Source organism: Schistocerca serialis, chromosome 1, assembly GCF_023864345.2.
Source record: "Schistocerca serialis cubense isolate TAMUIC-IGC-003099 chromosome 1, iqSchSeri2.2, whole genome shotgun sequence".
In the NCBI taxonomy this organism is placed as follows: domain Eukaryota; kingdom Metazoa; phylum Arthropoda; class Insecta; order Orthoptera; family Acrididae; genus Schistocerca; species Schistocerca serialis.
In genome coordinates, this window is record NC_064638.1 from 38,503,041 (window position 1) to 38,528,955 (window position 25,915).

The 25,915-nt window shown below is 40.8% G+C and overlaps 1 protein-coding gene across 2 annotated transcripts in view; it reads right to left on the reverse strand.

The window, feature by feature from the left end:
* The window catches only part of LOC126461372 (cystathionine beta-synthase), a 169,843-nt gene that overhangs the window by 82,872 nt on the left and 61,056 nt on the right, over positions 1-25,915 (reverse strand). For both annotated transcript variants that reach the window (XM_050095991.1, XM_050095992.1), the window contains exon 2: positions 16,532-16,691. In XM_050095991.1, the coding sequence (XP_049951948.1) occupies positions 16,532-16,691 (160 nt within the window). The remainder of the gene's footprint in view (positions 1-16,531; positions 16,692-25,915) is intronic.

A 25,915-nucleotide genomic window follows, 5' to 3' on the forward strand; every position in this document is an offset into this window, starting at 1 on the left:
GTCACAGGTTCGAATCCTGCCTCGGGCATGGGTGTGTGTGATGTCCTTAGGTTAGTTAGGTTTAAGTAGTTCTAAGTTCTACGGGACTGATGACCTCAGAAGTTAAGTCCCATAGTGCTCAGAGCCATTTGAAGCATTGTGAAGGATCACCATGTTTGCTAGTTGGTATAATAAATTTCGCAACTTTCGCAGCTGGAGCTGTTACAATGCCGACTCTGGAAGACGGGAGACAGCCTGAGTAGCACTACCAGTGGTTTGTGGTCTGTAATGAGTGTAAACTTAGTCCCAAATATCTCCCTAAGGGTATTGCCTCCTGCGGGCATGGAAGTTTGTATGTTCGCTAGAAGCTGAGGGCTATGCTGGCTGTATCACAGGTGTTGGCAATGTCTCCCATACCACCCTGGCAGTTGAACCAGACAAAGAATGTCCCACAATGCCCCATCTCTCCTAGCCATTCCCAACGCCCTTCCTCAATTCCCCAGATACTTAACCCAAGGTGTGATGTGATCTGTGCCAAAGGGTACATGGGACAGAGGAAAATGTGTCACTAACAGAGCCTCAGGGATACCAGGTGACCTTCCTAAGTAACCAGCCTTGCAACAGGTTGGGTTTCTCTGTTGTTGATGAGATAAAACCCTTATTCTCATGGGACCTAAATGGAGAACAAGTAACGAAGTAACACAAAAACTAAGGGACTTGATGAGACATCGAACACCTAAGTGTAGGGGTTGAAACCAATGGAACTGTTTTCGCAATTGGGTCAAGTGACAGACCAGTCCAAGAAGTGGAAACTATCACTGAGATATTGGGCTAGGTCAAGATCAAATCCAGAAACCCTACAGATATAAAGGGAGTATTTCAGGCACCAAGAAGAATAGGAGGTATGTTGATTTATGCTTGGAATCTAAAGAACTCTGGAACATGCATTTATGTTATAAGAATGCCATTTCATTCGTGCTGACAAGAGGACTTTTGTTCCATGGACTTAGTGACCATCAGAATGAAACAATATGAGAAAGGAAGCAGAATAGTACTTCTTCTTCCCAGGAAGTGAGGAGACTAATAGTTAGCTGCTCACAGCAGAATAGATAACTTTTGCTTGGCTGTGATGTCAGTGTCCACAACCTGGCATGGGGAAGCAGTTACGCCAACAGGTGAGGCGATCACCTTTTCAAATATCTACTAGAAAGTAATATGGAAATCTTGAGTAGGGGTAGGGAACCTATGTTCAGGAACAGAAGAATGGAAAAGTAACTGACATGTCTTTCGGGTCCACTCTAATGAGCAGTTATATCCAATAATGGCAAGTAGCAATGGAGCCATCCTTAGATGACCAAGTCTATATTAAGTTTGAGGTTGAAACAGGTCTTAAACAGACTAGGACATATATGAATCCCAGGAAAACAAGCTGGAACTCATATCGGAAAGACTTAAACTTATGATTTTGTGATGGCAGTACTTCGATAAGAGAACGAGTAGGTTTTGAGGAAATGGTAGATGCAGTGACATGTGTCATTACAACCTCATACTGATAAAACTGCACAAACAGAAATGTACCTTAGTGGAACAAAAATACGGACTTGCAAAGAAAGCAGGTAAGAAGACTTTCAACCTTGCAAAAAAGAAAGGACAGTGGGTAAAATATCAGGAGGATCCTATCAGATACAATCTTGTGATCAAGCAAACACAGCTATCATCCTTAAAGGTACTCTATGAGGAAATGGAAAGCACAGCTCCTTGTGCTAGACTTCATCATCATGTACTCACTAGAATACCAAATAATCCAGGAGGTACTCTAAGGAAGGAGGAGATCGAGTGTACAAGGACAGAAAATGAGAAGCTGGATGTGCTCCTCAAAACTCAGTCCCCTAAATGCACTCTGGCAGATACAACAGACCAAAAATCAGTCCTTCAGAAGCACTAGTTCACAGGTAATCAAAGGGAAAACTGAAAATCTGCTGGAGAATGCGTTGATTTCAAAAATATCCAGTGGACGATGAGAACGTTTCAACCAGTGGAGTCACTATGCCCATATGGTACCTTCAGCTCTGCTGCAACAAGCAAGAGAAGATTTAATTAGATTCCTTTGTAGTCTGCTTATGGTCAGCTTAGCATGCTTGGAAGACAGTGTGGGTTGTTTTTATCCCAAAGGATTGATCATACCAAAGCTGAGGATATGAGACCGATCAGCCTGTACTCTTGTAATGTCATTAGAAAAACTCGTTAACTTGCACATTAGGGAAAGGAGTTTAACTGAGATTCCTATACATATAAATCAATTTACGTATCAACCAGGCAAATTGCCAACTTTTTGGGAAGGTGGGAAAATTTCTACACTTTCAGGAAATTGCTCTCTGAACCTTCTTCGATATAGAGAGGGTTTTTAGCAATACAACTTTGGAATCCATGGTTAGAGCTATCAAAGAGCATGATTCTGAGACAACCATACATATGTGGATTAAGACCACGCTAAGTAGAAGAAAGGCAGAAGCCACCTTGACAGATGAGAAAATGGTGATCAATACCACAAGGGACATCCACAAGATGGTGTTTTGTTCCCACTACAGTGGAACTTAATGGTGAATGAACTCATTGAGGACTTAAATGGCTACTTTTGCCATGGAAATGCAGACAAATTAGTCATAGTAATAGCTGGAAAATTTGATAGTACTGTTAGAAGAATGGCACAATATGTACTAAACACTGTGCAAAAATGGTGCAGAAAACAGGATCTACGCATCAGTCTCAAGAAAGCTGTTATAGTACCATTTACAAGGAAGCATATCCTGCACGCATCCTGGACTCAAACTCAAACTCCTCGGTGAAACTCTAATCAGTAGAGGACATGCCCTAACAGGCAGAATTAGCAGCACACCCACTGCTGGGGTGGAGACCACTCCTGTGGTTTACAATGGATGCAGCAGCAGAGGCATACAAGTTAAAAACTGGATGTGTGCAGTATATCCAGACTCTCACAACAATATAGGGAATGTGGTAAATATAGGGATGGACAGGGAAATGCTGGCTGACAATACAATAACTTCCAGTTGCTTCAGTAAACCTTTCAGTGTAACAGTTGGAAGTGGAGAGCAGCAGAAGACCAAACCATGACACCATTCAGAAGACACTAAGGTTTACTGATGGGTTGAAAACAGCTGAACGCACTGGGGCCAGAGTACAGTCTAGACCGGTGAGAGCAATGTCTCTATGGAAGCTGGCTACAATATTCTAGACAGAAATATGCACAATCAGAGTGTGTGTGTGAAGGAGAATTTGTGTAGGTGCTACAAGGATCATGGCATCTACATTTATTCAGTCAGCCAAGCAGCTCTGATATCTCTATCAGTCCCAGCAATAATATCATAGAATGTTGCAGAATGCCATGAAGCCCTTGTGAAACTGCAGGAAATCAACAGGGTATACCTGAATGAGATTTTCACTCTGCAGCAGAGTGTGCACTGATATGAAACTTCGTGGCAGATTAAAATCTCATTCTGGAAACATCCCCCAGGCTGTGGCTAAACCATGTCTTTGCAATATCCTTTCTTTCAGGAGTGCTAGTTCTGCAAGGTTCGCAGAAGAGCTTCTGTGAAATTTGGAAGGTAGGAAATGAGGTACTGGCAGAATTGAAGCTGTGAGGATGGGTCATGAGTCGTGCTTGGGTAGGTCAGTTGGTAGAGCACTTGCCTGTGAAAGGCAAAGGTCCCGAGTTCAAGTCTCGGTCCGACACACGGTTTTAATCTGCCAGGAAGTTTCAGGGTATAACTGCTGTGGGTCGCTGGTCACTCAGGAATTATTGGCAATGAACAAGCTGAAAGACTGGCCACAACAGGCACAGTGATTCAATTTATTGCACTGGAACCTGTCCTAACCATCACAAAGGCAACGGTAAAATCAAAATTGCATAGCTGGGTCAGAGAACAGCATGCAAAATATTGGACTATGATCCAAAAACAAAAATATGGTGAGCTAATGATGCCACAGCCATCTTTTAAGAGAAATTCTGTAATCCTGGACTTTAACAGGATACAGATTAAACTCATGGTAGGACTTACGACTGACCATGGGGACTTTAAGGAAAACCTATGTACAATGGCATAGAGGAAGAAGCCCCAAAGTGTAGATTATGTGGTGAGGAGGATGAAACCACACCACACCTAATCTTCCAATGCGAAGTGCTGGAAGGTAAAAGATACAGAATACTCTGGTCATTAAGTCCTGAAGAAATTTTGTCTAACAAGGAACTAGTAAAAGGACTCCAATTACTTTTTAAAAGTAACAGTTGGCTAGAATCACAGGTAACAAAATTGCACAATACATTCAGTTTTGGTGTGGGCGACAGTGGATTAAGACCATTGTTGTTTATGTCTCCTTGTGTTAATCAAATCAAATGAAATAGTGTCCCAAATAGGTAAAAACGGAACTTCTTAACTGGAAAGATTTATGTAAGCAACATAGTTAAGAGGGAGTGAAGGTTGTGTAGGTGGTACTGGCACTCAGTGCCCGTGATAATTAAGTCATTGAGATAGTGCAAGCAGGTAGCTGCTAAGGGGTTTGGCAAAGTGCAGAGACCGGCCTCCTAAGCCACAACGGGCAGAATTATCAGCACACCCAGTGCTGCGATGGAGACAATTCCAGGTATCTCTGGAAGATTAATGGGGTGGAAGAGACCCCAATAGGCATGCACTTGTATTTATGTAAGCCAAAGGAAGTACTGATAACCATGATGCTTTGCAACTTCTCATCCAGTGGGACCTGCAAATATGGACCTTAGAAGGAGACCACAGAGCAATGAGATTTTTGTAATTTTTTATGTATATGGTACTGAAATTCACAACTCTAGTATCAATCATTCAAGGCAGTTCAACGCAACTCTCAAAAGTTGTCAAGAAAATCAACTTTGAACTTTTCTGATGATCTTTGATCTGCTAAATCTAGGATGATTTTTCGATAGGCCACTTGGATCTGTTGTAGAATGTTGGCCTGACACATGGGTAGCACAGGTTCAGTTCCTAGCCGAAGCAAATTTTTAAACAAATATACAAAAGCATTTCCGTAAAGTGTAAGAAAGGAAAGATATATAAAATAACTTGTAATGATTTTTTAATTTAAACAATCTTCATTAACAATGTTTATAAGACACTGGTAATTAAGACTTTATATATGCAATGAAAACTGGAATTTTATGTGTGATATGTACTTAGAAACAAGAAGATGTGCATTTTTCATAAAAAAGTGACAATTAGATATGTATTCACTAGCATATATCTGATGAATTTTATATTTGAGTGGTATAGATATTTGAACCGAGTGAAAAAAAAAAAAATTGAAACAAACATAGATGTAGATGTGAGCAAAACAAGTCTCAAACCAGCAATCTAGCAGTTATCAGCCTCAAGCACTACCTATTTATTTTTCATCTTTGTGTATTTTATGCATCACGGAAATACTTGCAAAACTAATACCTTTGTTTAAAGGTTTGCACTGGCCAGAAATCAAACCCAGACCCCTGACATGGCAGGCCAGCATTCTACCACAGAGCCACACTTCCTGTCTAAATACTGTACTTATTTTATGGTGTTAAACACTTTCAGTAAACTTCAAAGTCGATTTTCTCAAGATTTTTTTTTTTTTTTAGTTGCATTGAACTGCTTTGAGTGACATACTTTAGTTGTGAACTTCACAAACCATAAACATAAAAAACTTAGTCTAATTGCCATATGGTCTCCTTGTTAGAAAGACATACACCAGACTAGTTTTGTGAGGGACATGGTATGTTTTAGGTTTCCACTTGTTCCTGATCATTGATCTGAAGTCAATGCATAGTCACAGGGAGCAACTGGGTTTCTTGACCATCAGCAGGGAAGTGGTCCAAGTGCTGCTTTTAACAGGTTCATCACATCATCCTCATGGAGGTAATCTATTTCCTGCTTGGCGACCATCAGCAAGGAAAATGGAATGGGTCATGCCCGTCAGAAATTAGGCACTACATCTGGACACAAGGAGATACAAGGCTGGAAACTTGTGGCACACTCCAGGGAAGCCAGATGAGCTTAATTTAGGAGATTTATCAAGGAAATGGTAGTTGCCATGACCACCTAGAAATGGACATCTTAGTTTACAATTGTGAGACTGATTAACAACTTGTAAGTGAAAGGATCAACCTGGGGAACAATTACTTGAAGTTCATTCACAGCTCCTTGGTGTCCAACTGTCTTGACAATTTACAGTAGACAGTTTGGAGGTGGCCATCTTTTTCACAATGGGTGCAGTGCATGCCCAGCAATCTGGACAGCCCACATGTGTGTGCACTGTGAAGCAGCTGGGGTATGATGCAGCTGTTGGGAGTGTCATTACTTCTGAGCCATTTTCTGACTGAGGGATTTCAAAAGAGATTGTGATTTTCGAAACATTTTCCAAGCAATTGTTGCCCAAATTGAAAGCTGCCGTGTATGTTCCTGTATCAGGAGCCAACTGGAGCACACATCTTGAATTAAGAAGTCAGCAATAGAAGTCTCAAATGCCATTTTTGCACAAGTGAAATTGCATCAGTGACTCAATCCTTGTAAATCAGTCACTCACAAGTGGTATGACAGACCAGGTTGCTTGAGATATTAATGAAATCTGAAACGCAGTGCAACTGCATGTGACAACTGCGAGTAACAATTCGAAATCAATGTGTACATTTTGACTGTGATTGCAACATGATTTCAGAGGGAGGACCAATCCCACAAAAAGTAAAGTGAAAACTGGAGAGCATCACCAGAGACCCAAAAGGTAGGAAAAGTGCTGTTTTGGCCACTTTAATCACATGTTCCAATTCTTTTTCGCATCGCTAAAAAGTGGATATGTGGGTAGGTGGCTCTCCACCTGGCAACTGGTGACTGCCCATTTTTGGTGGCCACCAATCTGCATTTGATCCTTTCAAAGCTAAATTTCTTATGTTAACAGAATCTTCCGTCGGTTCTTGGTAGTACAACATTATAATAAATGAAAAGCACCAGTTTCCTTTTGTTCTACAATATTACTTTTATTTGTTTTTGGCTTACAAGGCCATCTTCAGACATTTACCAAGTATTATCACCAAAGAAGTTACAATGCTTGCAAACAACATTGGAAGAGAAGTAAAACGTCTAGACTTCCTAATCAAGCCAAAAACCGGTTGACAATAAAAGTAATATTGTAGAACAAAAGAAAACTGTTGCTTTTTATTTATTATTGCTAAATTTCTTGTTGAAGCAACTCAGTTTTCTGCCGCTGTTATCTGCTGTTGGAACTGATGTTGGAATTGCTATTGCAGGAGCAGCTGTTGCTGTCGCTTTTCTGAAAGTTGCACGAGCTTTGGGTCCATGGGACACTGCTAACCTTTTACTTCATCACCAATGACTGTGATCAGAATCCAAAAAAGATTAGGAATAACTCAAAGAACTTGCAGAGACTGGCTGAACAATCAGGAGCCATCTACAGAAGTTCATACAGTATGAACAAAAGGACAGCTCTAATAGGAAAACTGACAACAGAAAACATGGAAGAATAATAAAGTCCAAACAAGAAATTCAAGAGCAAAAACCTAAGGTACAGTTAAATCTAAAAACAAACCAATGGTGTGTAACACATGCAATATGAGAGCACAGAAAATACACAACTAAAGGTCAAGCAGTGATGCATAGCTATATAATGTGGCTGTGAGCACTAATTAGCTGCCTAGGTGGGTGTGGCCCTGCAAGACTGGTGCAGCCAGTGTTGCAGTGGCGATACTATTCACAGATGTAGCAGTGGTGTCTAGTAGAGTCCTGCATGACCAAGTAAGCGAGCACAAGATAAGAGATGGGGCGAGCACACCCTAACTGGATAGGCTGCCCACACTAGTTCTAGTGACCGAGCATAGCCGTGACCAAATACGTAGCACTTAGCCTCAAACACATTACACATGTCATTATCCGTGTGAGACTGCAGCCAGTACGGGTTTCTCATTTGTGGTGTCTCTCTCTCTGTAATCATGCAATGCGAGGAAGCCAGTGCAGTAAGATGTAAGATTGAAACCAATGTTTACACATTGAAGAAACGGGAAGGTCTAAAAAGCCAAGTATGGAGTACATTTCCGTTGGTTGTAGACGAAAACAGTGCATCTACTGGGTGCATATCGTGCATAAACTGCTCCACATTATTGTGTTTCCAGTTGGGAACCACTCATTTAAAGAAACACAGTTGCAAGAAACCTCACAAACAGAGCTCCTTCAGGGACACCGGCAGTAATAAAAAATAGTATTACAGCAAAGTGTGTTGCACTGTGTGCTAAAGATATGAGACCTTTTAATGCTGTTTCCGGGGAAGGTTTCAGAGAACTAAGCCAAAAATTAATACTTCTAGGTGAGCACTATGGAGAAGCTAACGTGGCAGATGTCATGCCACATCCCTCTACTATAAGCAGACATGTCAAAGAACAAGCTGATGCAATGCGAAACAGCAAAATGCCTTCAGTTATTGCGGAAGGTATTAATAAAACATGTGCTGCAACAGTTGATATGTGGACTGATTCGCATAATCAGGTGCACTATTTGACGCTTACAACACATTACATTAACACAGATTGGTCTCTTGTGAACAATGTTTTATTTACAACAAAATGCCCAGACGTTAAGAAGACAGGAGTAAATATTATGAAAGAAATTGAAGAGAGGATGGCTGACTGGGACATTTCACTGGACATGCAAAGTCTTGTTTTTGTCTCCGATTAGGGTGCCAATGTAATAAAGGCTTTGGAAAATCATTAAAGGATCATTGTAAAAACACAGCACTTAGCCATATTTTCGATGATGCTAACTTCTTGTTAAATCATGCCCCAAACATCGCATCAACAATAAATACTGCAAAATGCATTGTAAGGTACATTAAGAAAAGTGGCCTCTGCTCGTCTTTGAAATCATCATTGAAACAAGAGGTCTGCACATGCTGGAACAGCTTTTACACTATGCTGGAATCCTTACACACTCAGTGTAATGAAGTTGCTGCTTTGCTGACGGCAAAGGACTCCGCTTACAGATTGCAAGGATATGATAATGAGCTTGCAGGAAAAATTCCACATTTTCTGAGACCATTTAAAGAGCCCACAGATGAATTAGAAGGCAAAAAAGAACCGACAAGCCAGTTAGTTCTTCTTTGGTTTCACGAACTGCAACAAATTTGCAGTGTCAATGACACTGACTGTCAGATGAGTAATTACTGCAGTTAAAAGCACTGTTTCATTATGATATGCAATGGATTTATAATTAACTAGCACAATTGATGTGTACTAACAGATATGTATTTTTTAACAGGAGGTACAAAGGATTAAAAATCGAGCCTTGGCTTTTGTTTGCGAGAAGATTGTGATCACTTCCAAACATAAAATTGCTACGTTTCTTTGGCCATATTTTCATAATCTTAGTAGGCTTGAAATAAATGGAAAGCAGGAAATTCTTAGCAATGTGCAACAAATGTGTCCTACTTATGCAGGTACAACATACAGTCATTAACATAATCATTTTTGCATAGTTAGTGGATACTGTATTATAGAGAAATAGGAATGTTATAATTCGTACAATATTTCATTAATGTAAAACACATCATTTTTACAGGAACATTTCGATGATTTCCACATCAGTTCTGAATTACTTGTCTCTTTTGTTTATTATCATAGATCCTTCAAGTACTATGTCATCACCACCCAGAAAGAGAGGTCATTTCAAGGAATGGAGGAACAACAGATCATCCACAGCAGATGAAGTAGATCTCTATATTTTAATGCACCCCGGAGATGATGATGATGATGACATCTTAAAGTGGTGAAGCAGACATGAAACAGAGATGTCAGGCCTCATTGCAGTTGCAAGATGTATTTCATGTATCCTAGCAACAAGCACACTCAGTGAAAGATGCTTAGTAAAGCCGGCATGTTACTAACAAATCGCCACAGCCAATTAAATCTGGATGTGTTAGTGGTTCATTGCTGATCAACAATAACTATCATTTTGTTTCTGTTGCAAACAAGTGAAAAGTATGACAGGTTATGTCTGTAAATGTTTAATGTTCTTTGTATGTTTTCTTTATGAAGATGGTTGTCTTCTACATTACAGGGAAAATTAATGAAAGGAAAAATATATCTTCTGTTTGGAAATGAGACTCATCTTCTATCCACGATTGTATTGAAATATCATTTTACTTTCCAGGTGCTTCATAAATTTAGCTGTGTCACGTACCCGTTCTTGGAAATGTTACTTTTGTATTAAAAGACAGATAGACAGAGAAAAATACATTTTGTGTGTGTGTGTGTGTGTGTGTGTGTGTGTGTGTGAGAGAGAGAGAGAGAGAGAGAGAGAGAGAGAGAGAGAGAGAGAGAGAGAGTGGCGTTGGATTTGTACAGCACAGAGCAGCGAGCTGGGGCGAGGCGAGGTGAGACGTCAGCGGTGACCAGTCATGCTCGGTTATCCGCGTGTCCGGAATCCAGACAACAGGTGAATATGTGACCAAGCTGAGTCGTGTGGCGCAGGACACAAGCAGCTCAGGCCACCCGTCAACAGGCGAGCCGTGACCGGTCAAACATTGACTGTTGCAGCACTCTATAGTGTCTAGCATCAATCGCCAAGTTCCATGCCCTCCAGCTGGTTTTCAAAATAGCTGGACCAGGATACCATAATAAATTTTATTTCAGTAAATTTCCAAATCAGTCAGTTGGAACCAGTACAGTAATTAAGCAATTTATGTGACCAATGACTGAAATAAAATGATGCTGTATCTGTGCTGAAATATAGTCAGGTGAGTGTGTGACTGTCTGCCTTCTTTTACTTTTTCGTTGCAATTCACAGTTGTTTACTTTCACTTTTCAACCCCCCCCATACACATTTGCAATGGCCTTGCCGCAGTGGATACACTGGTTCCCGTGAGATCACCGAAGTTAAGTGCTGTCGGGTATGGCCGGGACTTGGATGGGTGACCATCCAGCCGCCATGTGCTGTTGCCATTTTTCGGGGTGCACTCAGCCCCGTGAAGCCAACTGAGGAGCTACTCGACCGAATAGTAGCGGCTCCGGTCAAAGAAAACCATCATAACGACCGGGAGAGTGGTGTGCTGACCACACGCCCCTCCTATCCGCATCCTCACCTGAGGATGACACGGCGGTCGGATGGTCCCGATGGGCCACTTGTGCCCTGAAGACAGAGTGCTCTCTATATACACATTTAATATGGCCAGTGCACTATCATTTAACTTTTGATAAGCCTCATTAATAGTTTGCAGGCAAACCTCTGCATACTGCTACAATAGTTTATTATTGAACAGCTACAAGCAGTAAAGACCTAACCACAAAGTTCACAGTTCTTGAAGAAAAAAAAGGTATGAATGGAGCAGACACTGTCGCTGTTTTAACACACGGCCTAATTGTGTAACACTTATTTCATAGTTAAGCTGAAGCATTGTTGTTGTTCTAATGAACGCAGGTTTCTCGTCTGAAACTCGGCCGTGAACTTACTGTCTCGGGACCAACAATTGGCCCTTATATATCCTCACAATAATAGGTACTGAAACTATACATTGTTCAAAGTTGAAGTTACAGAAATTATAATTAAAACTTAACTCATTAAATTAAATGAATACATCAAAAAATTCATTCTTTTTAACAGTTTCTTCTACCACAAGGTTTAGACCGAATTATTTGTTTAAGTGATGAAATTAACAGATATCATTATGCAAACAATACTTTTGACAAAACTGTTAATTACTTTGGAATTAATTACGAGCTGGCTTTGCTAACATGTTTTTGAATAAGAAAAATAGAGCCTTTAAGAACACTATTAGTTGTTCCTCCAAATGTTTATAATTAGTACAGAATTTATATTTGTTTATATGTCAACAATAGAAGTTAATTTACAAAACAATTACCGATTTCACGCTGTAACAAAAGATACTAACTACGCACAATTGAAATAAATTATAAAATCAATTACATACATAAAACTGAGCCCAAATTTAGGTCATGTTTATGAACATGAAAAAAGTCAATCCATAAATTTAAGTAAACACAATCAACAATACAACAAGAATCAGCTTAATTTTTCAAGGAACTCTTCGACAAAATAGAAGGAGTGACCCATGAGGAAACACTTCAGTTTTGATTTGAAAGCATGTGAATTACTGCTAAGGTTTTTGAATTCGAGTGTAGATTATCGAAAATGGATGCAGCAGAATACTGCATACCTTTCTGCACAAGAGTTAAGGAATTATGATCCAAATGCAGGTTTGATTTTTGCCGAGTATTAACTGAGTGAAAGCTGCTTATTCTTGGGAATAAGCTAATATCGTTAACAAGAAATGACAGTAAGGAATATGTACATTGAGAGGCCAATGTCAAAATACCTAGACTCATGAACAGGGGTCACAAGAGGTCCGTGAACTTAACACCTCTTATTGCTCGAACCGCCTGTTTCTCAGCCAAAAATATTCTTTTAGAATGGGAAGAGTTACCCCAAAATATAATACCATTCAACATAAGCAAATGAAAATAAGCAAAGTAGACTAATTTTTGTGTTGAACGATCACTCACTTCAGACACTGTTCGAATAGTAAAAATGGCAGCATTAAGTCTTTGAACAAGATCCTGAACGTGGGCTTTCCACAACAGTTTACTATCTATCTGAGCACCCAGAAATTTGAACTGTTCAGTTTCCTATCCTGGTTTCAGAAGACACAGGCTTCTGAAGACTTGTGATTCTAAACAGCTCCACCCTGGGCCTAGGTACCCAAAGAGCATAACTGCAAATGCGACAAATTAAACTTCCCACACAGGAGGAATGGGCAGGTAGAGCCTTATTGTCTGGGGCATCACCTGGAGTCAGGTTGAGAGAATTGACACATACACATCAGCAAAAACTATTTGTAAGGTGTTGTTGAGGGGGCTAGGCAAGTCTTCATATGCATTTTTTAAGATGGGCACAACTTGATCCCTCTTCCATATGAAGTAATCCCTTCTTTGCATACTTTAACACAGAACTGCCTAACTCTTTACATTGGGTCTTATGAAGACACATGCACAGAAATCTCACTTGCGCTCAAAGTCACAGTTCCTCCGACTGTTTCTGAACTGTAGCCATCTTGTCCTTTCTCCCTGTCATTCTGCCAAGTGGGTAGCTTGTAATGAGGGGAGGGAGGGAAAGCACTTTAGAGGCTTCTTGGTTCTCTTGAGCAGCGCTGTTTGAGTTTTCTTTGCCTGCAATCTTGGCTGCAACACTGACAAAGAAACATTCCCAAGTGTAAATAAAAGATCTTGATTAAAATTGGCAGGTGGCTAGAGGGGGCAAAAAATGCAAAACCTTTTTTTGTGACTAATTTCATTTTCAAGGAATAAAACTAACCCTGAAAGGTAATTTTGCATCTTCAAAACAATGATACGTCAAAAATGTTTGTTTTTTTTTTGCATAAATGTTGAAAATGGTATAATCAATTTTTAATACTCTAAAATTTTTCAAAATACCTCTCACCATTAATTAATTTTTAAAAATGAAAACGTTTGTAATAACATGGGTTAAAGACGCCTTTAAGTCACCTACATCTGTCTGAAATACCACTTTTGTAAAATGAACTGTATATAATGTGCTGTCAGACAGTCCACAATGTATTTCAAATGGTGGCACTCACACAAATCATCTGTGGGGTTAACTGTCACTCTCAAGGCATCTTAGAAAGAAAATTTTGACTTTCACATATGGACAATGTGTCACCTTCTAATATCAGAAGTTAAATTCTCATAATGCTCACTCATGTTGTGGTAGTGGATTGTGTGACTTCCTAATCTTTATTTTATTGCTTCTTTTGTCTTTATGAGACATTGCAAAGGTTTCATGAAGACTCGGATATTTTTACTATTAGTATTTGTCCACAAAATACACTGAATATATGAAAGTAAATAATAATCTAGGTTTTCTGATACCTGGAACGATATAATCTATGTTGTGCATTGGTAAGGGTGTAACAGATAGTACTTTTCATTGAAAATGCTTCTTTGTAACAGTAAAGAAAACAGCTCTATTGAAGGGAAATATACAGTTTTTTGACACTATATGTCACTCAAAAAGAAAACAAGACATGAAGGAGAAAGTAAAAAGGTGCTATGTATTGCCTTTTAAGCATTTTTAAAATATGTGTATGCATGTATCTTGTCAATTAAATGTTGTGTTGAAATGTTTGGTTGACACTTTTCATATTCTTTCATGTGGGAAAGTTACTAACTGCTGTCAATAAAATTCGTTATGAATTTTTGCTTGCCCATTAATGAACTCTCTCACTATTTATAGCTCCTTAATGTTGATGCTATGGCATATTGTAACACAGGTTGTGTCTCATAGCATCACTTTCGATATTCTGTATTGTCCTAAGTGGCAAGATGATATGTCAGTTTTCTGTCAAGTGTGAAGACGGTAGTCCGGTCCGTTACATTGACATTCATTGTGAACTGACCTTTGTATGCTTCAGAAAAAGTGATATATTTTGAAGACTTTTTCACCCTACAAATACTGTGTGGTCAACAGTGCAGTTAATACAGTATATTGAAGATGAACACAATGTTTCTCCTTTGTGGCCTGTTCTCAATTAAAACTCACTTGGTTTTAACATTACGTGCAAGTGTGACTGAAATAGTGACTTTTAAAACATTTTAAAAGGAAGTGTAGGGAAGATGAACGCTGCTGTGGTAAATTCTCAAGCTAGAGTCTTCAACTTTATTACAAATCCTGCTGCCTTCTGAAGCTCACTTTTTATGTCCTTCATAACGGTTTTAACATAAATGACACCTGCCAACTTCCATTTTTGTAAAAACAACATTCCATTTGAGAGATGATGGATGACTTATTATAAGGAATTATTTGACACAGCCACTTCTTTTATAATATAATCATAACCAGTTTCAGCCTAGAAGGGCCTTCTTCAGACGCTATGAGCAGAATTTGGTGAAGAAGTGTTAATGCAGTGTTAACTCAAACATGACAACACATCAAATGCCATCCACAGTATCTGAAGATTACCATTGTAGGCTGAAATAGAAAAGAACTGTGTCAAAAATAAAAATACTATCTCATCAGCTCATTTTTGTTTTAGCACATTCTGCCTTTGTCATAATTGTATGTGTGTGCGCAGAAAGGTGATATTGTTTCCAACATATCTTCTTGTTCTCACTGGATGGTTAAAATCATACTAAGGAAATTACAAATATTCCACTACTGCCTCCATAGATGACTTATCTTTAATCAGATCACCTACCAGAACCCATTTCTTAGGTTGGGTGTTAGTGCTGCCACAATTACCAATCCATATTGCTGTTTTTGTGTAAATTAATAGGGCAATTTTGTTCATTCATGCTATAAATACAAAAAAAAGTAGGACGACAATCAGGATTTACGATTTTGTGGTCACTAGAAATAAAACCTGTTACAATAGGGCAATGAAGGAAAAGGAAATCATTCATGGTCTCTTTAAAGAAATCATTCTCACATTTGACTTAATCAAGTTAGAGAAACAATGAAGAGCCTAAACATGGTGGCCAGATGGGGATTTGAAACTTACACTCACTAGATGCAAGATGAGTCTCTATTCACAACTACACCACTCTAACCGGTGCTAGGTCACCTTAAGCAGAATCTCACACACCTAAACAAGCTGAATATGACAAGTACAGCTGATGCCATACAGGTTGCTTACTAATGATTGTTTCACGTCAACAGTCACCCGCCCCATCAATATATAGGCTAGCACACACTGGGGTTAGGATATTTTTTTACTGTAGATGTTTGTACCATTCTTGTAATTTTGACAGTTAGACCAAGATTGGAGAGTAAGATTTTTTATATATAGATATTTGTACCATTCTTTTAATTTTGACACTTAGGTCAAGACTTGTTTCAGGTGACATGGTGTGTGCCACTATCATATTGCACAATAGTCAGTGAAGCATGTAGAGAACTTATAGATGACCACTCCCCAGTTAAGGAACTTCAGGTTCACCAAACCTACACATGACCACAAATTGCCAAGTTCCCCGAGGTGCTTTCCATTTCATAACTCAGATGTATGGGGCTTTCAGAAAGAGATTATTGTATGGCATTATTGGCCACAAGACTCCATATTAGGTTGTTCAGCTGGCTGGTGCACGACTATTTGGTGCCACTTTGGTGACGTGAACATTAATGAAGATGAGATGAAATAATTCAGTAAACATAAACAGTAGTCTCTGAGTGAAGAAAATATCCAACCCACCTGGGAATCAAGCCCACTGTGATCCATAGGCAGCAATGCTAGCTACTAGACTGTGAGCTGTGTTATTAATTACCATGGAGCATAACCCTCTCAAGAAGCTAAAGCTTTTAGTCAGTCATGCAGCATGTTTGGATACACACTACCAGTTAAAGGCTGGTACCCAGTTTAAAACCCATTCGAGTATACTGTCTAAAACTGTCACACATAAGCAATACAAAAGATGATACTCTTAATTTATGAAGTCATGACTTACAATTTCTCCAAAGAGTGTGGTGTTGTTTTCCCATCAGCACCGAGATGCCAGGTACAACGACTCGGCATATTTGGCGGAACAAAACTTATCTTCTCTGCTGCATGGCCTTGTTTCAAAACCACTGGAGCTGGTGGTATATTTGATGCCATCTTTGGAGATCCTGCAAAAACAACACGTAATTTTAATTACAAAAGTAAGAGAAATTAAACTGTAGGACTATGCTTTAGGCACATGTTAGTAGATTACACTGGCTATCACTGACATAATTAAGAGAAAATAAAGTCATATGCAATGTTTTGCACAAATACTGAAGAATAATTTATCAAAGAATGCGTAGGAAGAAAAAATATATTTTACAGAATCATCCTGAAATTACAAAGAACATCAGTAAATACTCTCAACCAAAAAATAACCATGCACAATCTACTTAATAACATAGTTTATGCCATTAGCTACACTGATACAAACAGAAATAGCTGCAACTCAAGATTTCAATTTTTATGTCCTCCTAAAGCTATTAATCAATACTGTAAGTCCCCCAAAAGTTATAACTTTTTTTTAACGAAGTGTTTGGGAGAAGTCACATGAATCCTACCACAGTGTTATCCATATGTGACTAAATGCAAGTGGAATTCTGTCATCAGAACAATTACTACAACATCAAAAAAGCATCATCTATGAAAAACATGATTTTACAAGAGGAATTGTGTTATGTTCTCAGTATGACTGATGAGCTGCACTGTTCATATCACAATTTCTTGTAACTAGCCTTACAACTACTCATTGTCTGTCTAGGATGATGAGCCTGCATTCTTGCAGTCATAAGCTCAGGTCATGTTATATGATTTGTGACAGCCAGCCATGTTTGTGGATAATTTTGAAAATTGTTCAAATAACTACTCTTTCTACAATTTTCCCTAAATTCTTTATTAAACACAATACAATCATAAACTAAACTCCATGCAGTCATGATGCCATACAACACAACACCCTTACATCACGGGTCAAAGCCGACAGGTGGGATCAGACGCCTCCGTTGCAGGACACTACTTATTTTAATTTTTAAGAGATTATTACACGCCATGGTAAACTGGTTATTATGCAGGCATATTGTATTAATGCTACAGAAGCTTCATAGGTTTTTTTTTTTTTTCATGGCTTTGTGTCTAATGATATCCACATTTTCTTGTAAGCAGCCATGATGGCAAGTAAAAAAATTAAACAGAATCAGATGGAAAGCTAGGAGTTTTATTTGATTATGAATCAAAATTTCTCAAGTTAAGTCTTCCATCAATTGTCTTACATGCAATCTTTCAAACAGTGAAGGAGTGTCTGATCCCCAATTGAGTCACCTGAAAATATTTTCTGTCCCTCAACATATCTATGTTATTCATCATGTAGAATTTGTCAGAATACTGGTTTTCTGTTTCTGATTTTGTTCCGCCAGAATTTATTACCATAACGCTACTACCTTCTTAATGTAATGTGCATTATTAGGCAATGTCAAGGTGGGATTCTCTGGACGGTGTTATCGACATTGTATGTGGTAACATCTAAATGAAAAAACAAACACATCTAGGCAATAGGCATACGCACTACAAGTCAACACATGCATATGCAGACTACAAGTCAACACATGCATATGCAGTACAGGTGAAACCTGTGCCACTTTAAAAGGTATCCCTTATTAGGGCAGTACTCCTTATCAACATTTTTTTGAAACTTTAGAAAGCCCTGTTTCCACTCAGTAATTATTTTTGTCTCGTTCTAACGGGCAAAAATGCTGATGCAGCACATATCTCAAAATGCTTTTTATATGAGACTCCACAAAATACTTTCTGTAAGTGTTTTTGCTATTATATGGCAGAGTAAAAAATGGGGGGGGGGGGGGGGGGGATTGGATGCTGAGCAGTGCAGTAAATGCATTCCTCTTTTCTGCACGACATTTAATGTCCTTCCTACGAGGAAGTAATTAGGAACGGAACATAAACCAACATAATTTCAAGTTAAGAGAAGGGGGGCGCGGTAACAGATAAACAGGAACCTACTGCCAAAATAAACGCTGACAATGTAAAAGCTGCCTCACTTCTTTCTATCAGTAGCAGATCAATAACGTCCAGTTGTGTATCTATTACAGCCTATTCTCCTACATACGGTAAATGAAGCAATACTTTTAAATAAAATAATTGCCTCTATGCCATAGCTGTTTAAAAAATTACGTCACGCTCAGTTCAGCGGGTATCATACTTATCTGCAAAGCTTTTTTTTTACGGCTCTGCGAGTGGCCTTGAGTTTTTGTTCGCTGCTGTATGCGAGGGGGAAAGGCGAGTAGATTAAAGATGGCGTACCCATACAAGTTTGCGAAGGGTCGATACAAGAGCTGTGCGTGCGCCGGAGCTAAAAGCCACACACAGCAACATGCCTCGAGCGACTGCGCCCACGACCCTTACCAGGACGCCACAAATCTAAACCGCACTCTTTCTACTCGCCTACATGTTGGCTACGTGACACTATCATCTATGACACCCAGCCTCCTGCCTTTGTTAATTTTTACCTGGAATAGTTTACAGAAAAGGGAAAGAGAAATCGACAGACTACACCTGCCCTTTAATACTGGCACGAATTGTTACCGATGTTATTGCCCGGCAGTAATAGCGCCATGTTTTGTATCATTAGTAGTCGCTGTGGATTTTCATTCAGCATGGAGACAAATGTAAATTTACAAGTAAAAATCAACAAAACAATTGTGGATATATAATTTACCATGTTTAAAGTTTAATGGCAGTTCGGACTCACAAGTGTTCTGAAACAGACTGATAAGACACAGGTGCAGAAAATCTCTTTGTCCAGTGCAAATGTCTGGGCTAGCGGCAAGAATTACGAAAGGACCGGTAGCTCAAACGTTCAGTACGGAATAAAATATGACCACATGCAATCGGCGAGTGTGTCTTGCGCATTTGTAGACAGCACACAACTTGGCACATATATCTACACGTCGTTTCGTCTTATTGTACACATCTATCATTACTGCTTTGCCCATCGGCACTGTCATCATGGTCGGTATAGGATACAAGTACACTATTTTTCCTTTCTTAAGAATAAATGGTACATGAGTGCAATAATTTTTGAAGGCAAACTTGAACCCTCTGGACGCTTACTTGACTTCGTGAACTCAAGGGGCAATTTCGGGCGGCAAAAATACCCGAGTATAAATAGAACAATAAAATGACTCGTACCTAACAAAACAATCTAACTAACAGGAAGTAACACCGCAATAATAAGAAATCCCTAGAGAATAAAGTATGACATGGCTACAATGGCTTCCCTTTTTCTGTTTCTCCCAAACGCGAAGATGCAAATTATATCGAACGCCGCTGCTCACTCGGCAGTTCTTGACCATCACCTCCGCTGCTCTAGTCAAAATGAAACAGAGCAGTAACGGAGTACTCGGGTTATGTGATTTCTTGACTCGAAGAGATGAAAAGGAAAGAAAAAAAATACATTCCTGCGGACTGTTAGTCCCCGTGCGACCACTGCTTTTCAAAATTCAGAATTCACATTTATAATAACGCCTTTATTCATCACAAACATACGAAGACAAAGAAAAATACTTCTCCGGAGGCGAATGTTGTTTCTTCTTAAACCTCAAAACGGAAAGACAGAGAAGACGCTTTGCAACGGGCGCAGCCGAGAATCCTCCCGCGGTCAGAAAAATGGTACGGAATCTTCTCATCCCCGCAAGGGTCTGAAAAACAATGGAGCCGAATCCTCCCGTTTGAAGCATGTAGCAGTTCTAAACGTTATGTCCAAGCAGGCAAAGGAAAGCATATGAAGCTACAGTAGAAGATGTTAAAATTTTTTGCGGGTATTGTATGTTTAAAAGTTTTATCTTATTTAGATATTTATTTTTAGAAACTGGAATCATTTACAGCCTTGATTTCTTCACAATTAATTTACTAAAATAGCAAATCGTGATTTCGCTATACATATTCTATCTCAGTGTTCATTTCACGAATTTCGGTTACATTTCCAGCAAATCTATACGTACAACAAATTGATAAGTGTCCGATGTCTGAATATAGGAGATGGCTAAGAAAACTTTTTGAATGGTCTATAGAAGCGCAACAGACGGCAAAAAATATTTTTATAATTTCTTCTGCGTACCTGTTTGTACTCGCATTACGCTAAAAGTAATGCACGAAGTTGGATGCTGTTTTGACACATATTTTTGCGGGTCTAATGTAAAATCTGGTACATATTTCTTGTTTATAAGCAGCCTGGAAGCAAAGTATTCAAGTTTTACCAGAAGACCGAGCGCGGATGCCAGAGTCGTAGCTACGGGTTGGCCAGACTTGGAACCCACAGCCAGCACACCGCTGTGGCACACAAGCACAAAATTATTGTGGATTGAACACGATATTGCAAAAGGCATAAATGTTGACCTTGTAATTGATAAATTATAGCTCAGAAAAAGCCCGAATACTGTAGGCCTACTTCGATGAAAGCTCCTAGTTCTTGGAAATAAACTTACATTCATCAACAACGTTTTGAAATACATACTGGTACGACGAAGTTTTCTTGTCGTTCAATAAAGAGAAGACCAATGGAATGTAATGGCCATTAACTAATCCGAGTATTGTAAACAACTGACAAAAAAACTTTGGTCAGCACTTGAACGTACCATCAACATACACTCCTGGAAATTGAAATAAGAACACCGTGAATTCATTGTCCCAGGAAGGGGAAACTTTATTGACACATTCCTGGGGTCAGATACATCACATGATCACACTGACAGAACCACAGGCACATAGACACAGGCAACAGAGCATGCACAATGTCGGCACTAGTACAGTGTATATCCACCTTTCGCAGCAATGCAAGCTGCTATTCTCCCATGGAGACGATCGTAGAGATGCTGGATGTAGTCCTGTGGAACGGCTTGCCATGCCATTTCCACCTGGCGCCTCAGCTGGACCAGCGTTCGTGCTGGACGTGCAGACCGCGTGAGACAACGCTTCATCCAGTCCCAAACATGCTCAATGGGGGACAGATCCGGAGATCTTGCTGGCCAGGGTACTTGACTTACACCTTCTAGAGCACGTTGGGTGGCACGGGATACATGCGGACGTGCATTGTCCTGTTGGAACAGCAAGTTCCCTTGCCGGTCTAGGAATGGTAGAACGATGGGTCCGATGACGGTTTGGATGTACCGTGCACTATTCAGTGTCCTCTCGACGATCACCAGTGGTGTACGGCCAGTGTAGGAGATCGCTCCCCACACCATGATGCCGGGTGTTGGCCCTGTGTGCCTTGGTCGTATGCAGTCCTGACTGTGGCGCTCACCTGCACGCCGCCAAACACGCATATGACCATCATTGGCACCAAGGCAGAAGCGACTCTCATCGCTGAAGACGACACGTCTCCATTCGTCCCTCCATTCACGCCTGTCGCGACACCACTGGAGGCGGGCTGCACGATGTTGGGGCGTGAGCGGAAGACGGCCTAACGGTGTGCGGGACCGTAGCCCAGCTTCATGGAGACGGTTGCGAATGGTCCTCGCCGATACCCCAGGAGCAACAGTGTCCCTAATTTCCTGGGAAGTGGCGGTGCGGTCCCCTACGACACTGCGTAGGATCCTACGGTCTTGGCGTGCATCCGTGGTTCGCTGCGGTCCGGTCCCAGGTCGAAGGGCACGTGCACCTTCCGCCGACCACTGGCGACAACATCGATGTACTGTGGAGACCTCACGCCCCACGTGTTGAGCAATTCGGCAGTACGTCCACCCGGCCTCCCGCATGCCCACTATACGCCCTCGCTCAAAGTCCGTCAACTGCACATACGGTTCACGTCCACCCTGTCGCGGCATGCTACCAGTGTTAAAGACTGCGATGGAGCTCCGTATGCCATGGCAAACTGGCTGACACTGACGGCGGCGGTGCACAAATGCTGCGCAGCTAGCGCCATTCGACGGCCAACACCGCGGTTCCTGGTGTGTCCGCTGTGCCGTGCGTGTGATCATTGCTTGTACAGCCCTCTCGCAGTGTCCGGAGCAAGTATGGTGGGTCTGACACACCGGTGTCAATGTGTTCTTTTTTCCATTTCCAGGAGTGTATATAGATTCACACTGCGTTAATGTTTTAAGGTTTGCCGAGTCACAAAATATGATCACTTTTTTCTCGGTGTTATTTTCTAATAAACACTTCGTCCTGTCTGTGGTTTCCACATTCAGCGAGTTGATAACATCATGGACATCTGCAGCATTCGTGAGCAGTTTTGGCAGAATTTTGCGCCTAGCTTTGTAAACAGATTTACAAAAATTGTTGACATCTCTCGCAGTTATATCTTGCGTATATTCTCCTTTTAACTTCTGGTAAATTATTTTTCACGGTCTCTCACAAATATATTCTATGGCTTTTATGTTTAGGTCAGAAATGATTTCTTGCCTCTGAATTCTGTTATGAGGCATTTATTCATGATTGTGCTCTTGTCACTCCACGACATCCTGCTCCTCAATAGAAATAGTATTAACAAAACTTCTGCAACCATTAATGCTGCACTTCCACCGCGCTAGACCACCTTTCAGCAGTTTTTGACAACCGAAGGCGTTACCTTTCAAAACCATTTTCCTTCCCTTCAGCTGGCCGGTGTGGCCGAGCGGTTCTAGTCGCTTCAGTCTGAAACTGCGCAACCACTACGGTCGCAGGTTCTAATCCCGCCTCGAGCATGGATGTGTGTGATGTCCTTAGGTTAGTTACGTTTAAGTAGTTCTAGTGGACTGATGACCTCAGATGTTAAGTTCCATAGTGCTCAAAGGCATCTGAACCTTAACTTCCTACTTACTGAAACTGTAAGCTCGTCTGAGGACATGTTCAGTCTACAACGATCTGCCGCGAACTGCGAAATGGCCGCAGGTAGCTGTGGTCATTAGCGCACACAATGCTCTGTCGCTTTGTGTCAGTTTGGGAGGATTCGCATTCGGTCCTGTTACCTGCTTAACCTGCCTGGTTTCGGGAGGATTCGGGGCTGCGCCCTTTGCAACATAGCTTTCAGACTTAACAGTCTCAAAAATCTTGTCGCTATTGTAGTTGGTATTACAATACAGAGATTTAGAAAACACATCCGTTTACTCTAGAGATACTTGTTTTGTAAATAAAACCGCCTTTTATTGCTGCAACTTAATTATTTTTCCCAGATGCGTTTCGCCTTTTCCTTACTCAAAGGCATCTTCAGTGGGATCTAGATCGATACAGTTTTATTATTTTTAGATTGTCAAATAATTCACGTCGCGTTTTAATGTAAATAAGTATCTACAAAACAAGTACACTACTGGCTATTAAAATTGCTACACCACGAAGATGACGTGCTACAAAAGCGAAATTTACCAACAGGAAGAAGATGCTGTGATATGCAAATGATTAGTTTTTCAGAGAATTCACACAAGGTTGGCGCCGGTGGCGACTCCTACAACGTGCTGACATGAGGAAAGTTTACAACCGATTTCTCATACACAAACAGCAGTTGAACGGCGTTGCCTGGTGAAACGTTGTGGTGACTCGTGTAAGGAGGATAAATGCGTACCATCACGTTTCCGACTTTGATAAAGGTCGGATTGTAGCCTATCGCGATTGCGCTTTATCGTATCGCGACATTGCTGCTCGCGTTGGTCGAGATCCAATAACTGTTAGCAGAATATGGAATCGGTGGGTTCAGGAGGGTAATACGGAACGCCGTGCTGGATCCCAACGGCCTCGTATCAGTAGCAGTCGAGATGACAGGCATCTTATCCGCGTGGCTGTAACGGATCGTGCAGCCATGTATCGATCCCTGAGTCAACAGATGGGGACGTTTGCAAGACAACAACCATCTACACGAACAGGTCGACGACGTTTGCAGCAGCATGGACTATCAGCTCGGAGACCGTGGCTGCGGTTACGCTTGACGCTGCATCGCAGACAGGAGCGCCTGCGATGGTGTACTCAACGACGAACCTGGGTGCACGAATGGCAAAACGTCATGTTTGCAACATCATGATGGTCGCATCCGTGTTTGGCGACATCGCGGTGAACGCACATTGGAAGCGTGTATTCGTCATCGCCATACTGGCGTATCACCCGGCGTGCTGGTATGGGGTGCCATTGGTTACACGTCTCGGTCACCTCTTGTTCGCATTGACGGCACTTTGGACAGTGGGCGTGGCTCTACCCTTCATTCGACCCTGCGAAACCCTACATTTCAGCAGGATAATGCACTACCGTATGATGTAGGTCCTGCACGGGCCTTTCTGGATACAGAAAATGTTCGACTGCTGCCCTGGCCAGCACATTCTCCAGATCTCTCGCCTATTGAAAACGTCTGGTCAATGGTGGCCGAGCAACTGGCTCGTCACAATAGGCCAGTCACTGCTCTTGATGAACTGTGGTATTGTGTTGAAGCCGCATGAGCACCTGTACCTGTACACGCCATCCAAGCTATGTTTGACTCAATGCCCAGGCGTATCAAGGCCGTTATTCTGGGTACTGATTTCTCAGGATCTATGCACCCAAATTGCGTGAAAATGCAACCACATGTCAGTTGTATTATAATATATTTTTCCAATGAATACCCGTTTATCATCTGAATTCCCTTTGGTGTAGCAATTTTAATGGCCAGTAGTGTATTTCTATGCTGCTGCGGAGGACGGCCACGCAAACCAACTTGTTACTCTAGAGAATTTGGAGACGGAACGATGATACAAAATTCGTATGAGCTCAGTCCCCCCCCCCCCCCCCCTCCGACCAAAACCCTGGATTCGACTCTGTTTCTGTCTCCTCTAATTCCACAGCTGTCTCCTTCCACAACTTAGAAGTAATATTCCTCGTCCGATACTGAGATGTCTTTTAGTACCACAAGCATTTAGTTCCTGTATCTGGCTGATTAGCTTGTCGCCATCCATTTAACTCTTTTCACCGTAGAGGTCTAGTGGTGTAAATAACAGCAGATGACGGAAAGAGAAGCAACTTTTAGATAGCTATACAAAATTAAGAATGCAATTCAGAAATCACAGAAAAAAATCCGGCAATCTAAACTGGAACACTAAACTGCCATATCAAAAGCGACTGAAGGACGATATGAAAAAAAAACACACTACTTCTGAAACAATAACGTACTTAAATCGTAGCTACTCTCGGCAGTACGTTCAAAGCACACAGACACAATTCTTGACAATTAAAAATCCTCGGTCTGCTAATGAAAGCGGGGTCAGGGATTTTCTCTGCCTCGTGATGACTGGGTGTTGTGCAATGTTCAAAAATGGTTCAAATGGCTCTGAGCACTATGGGACTTAACTTCTGAGGTCATCACTCCCCTAGAACTTAGAACTACTTAAACCTAACTAACCTAAGA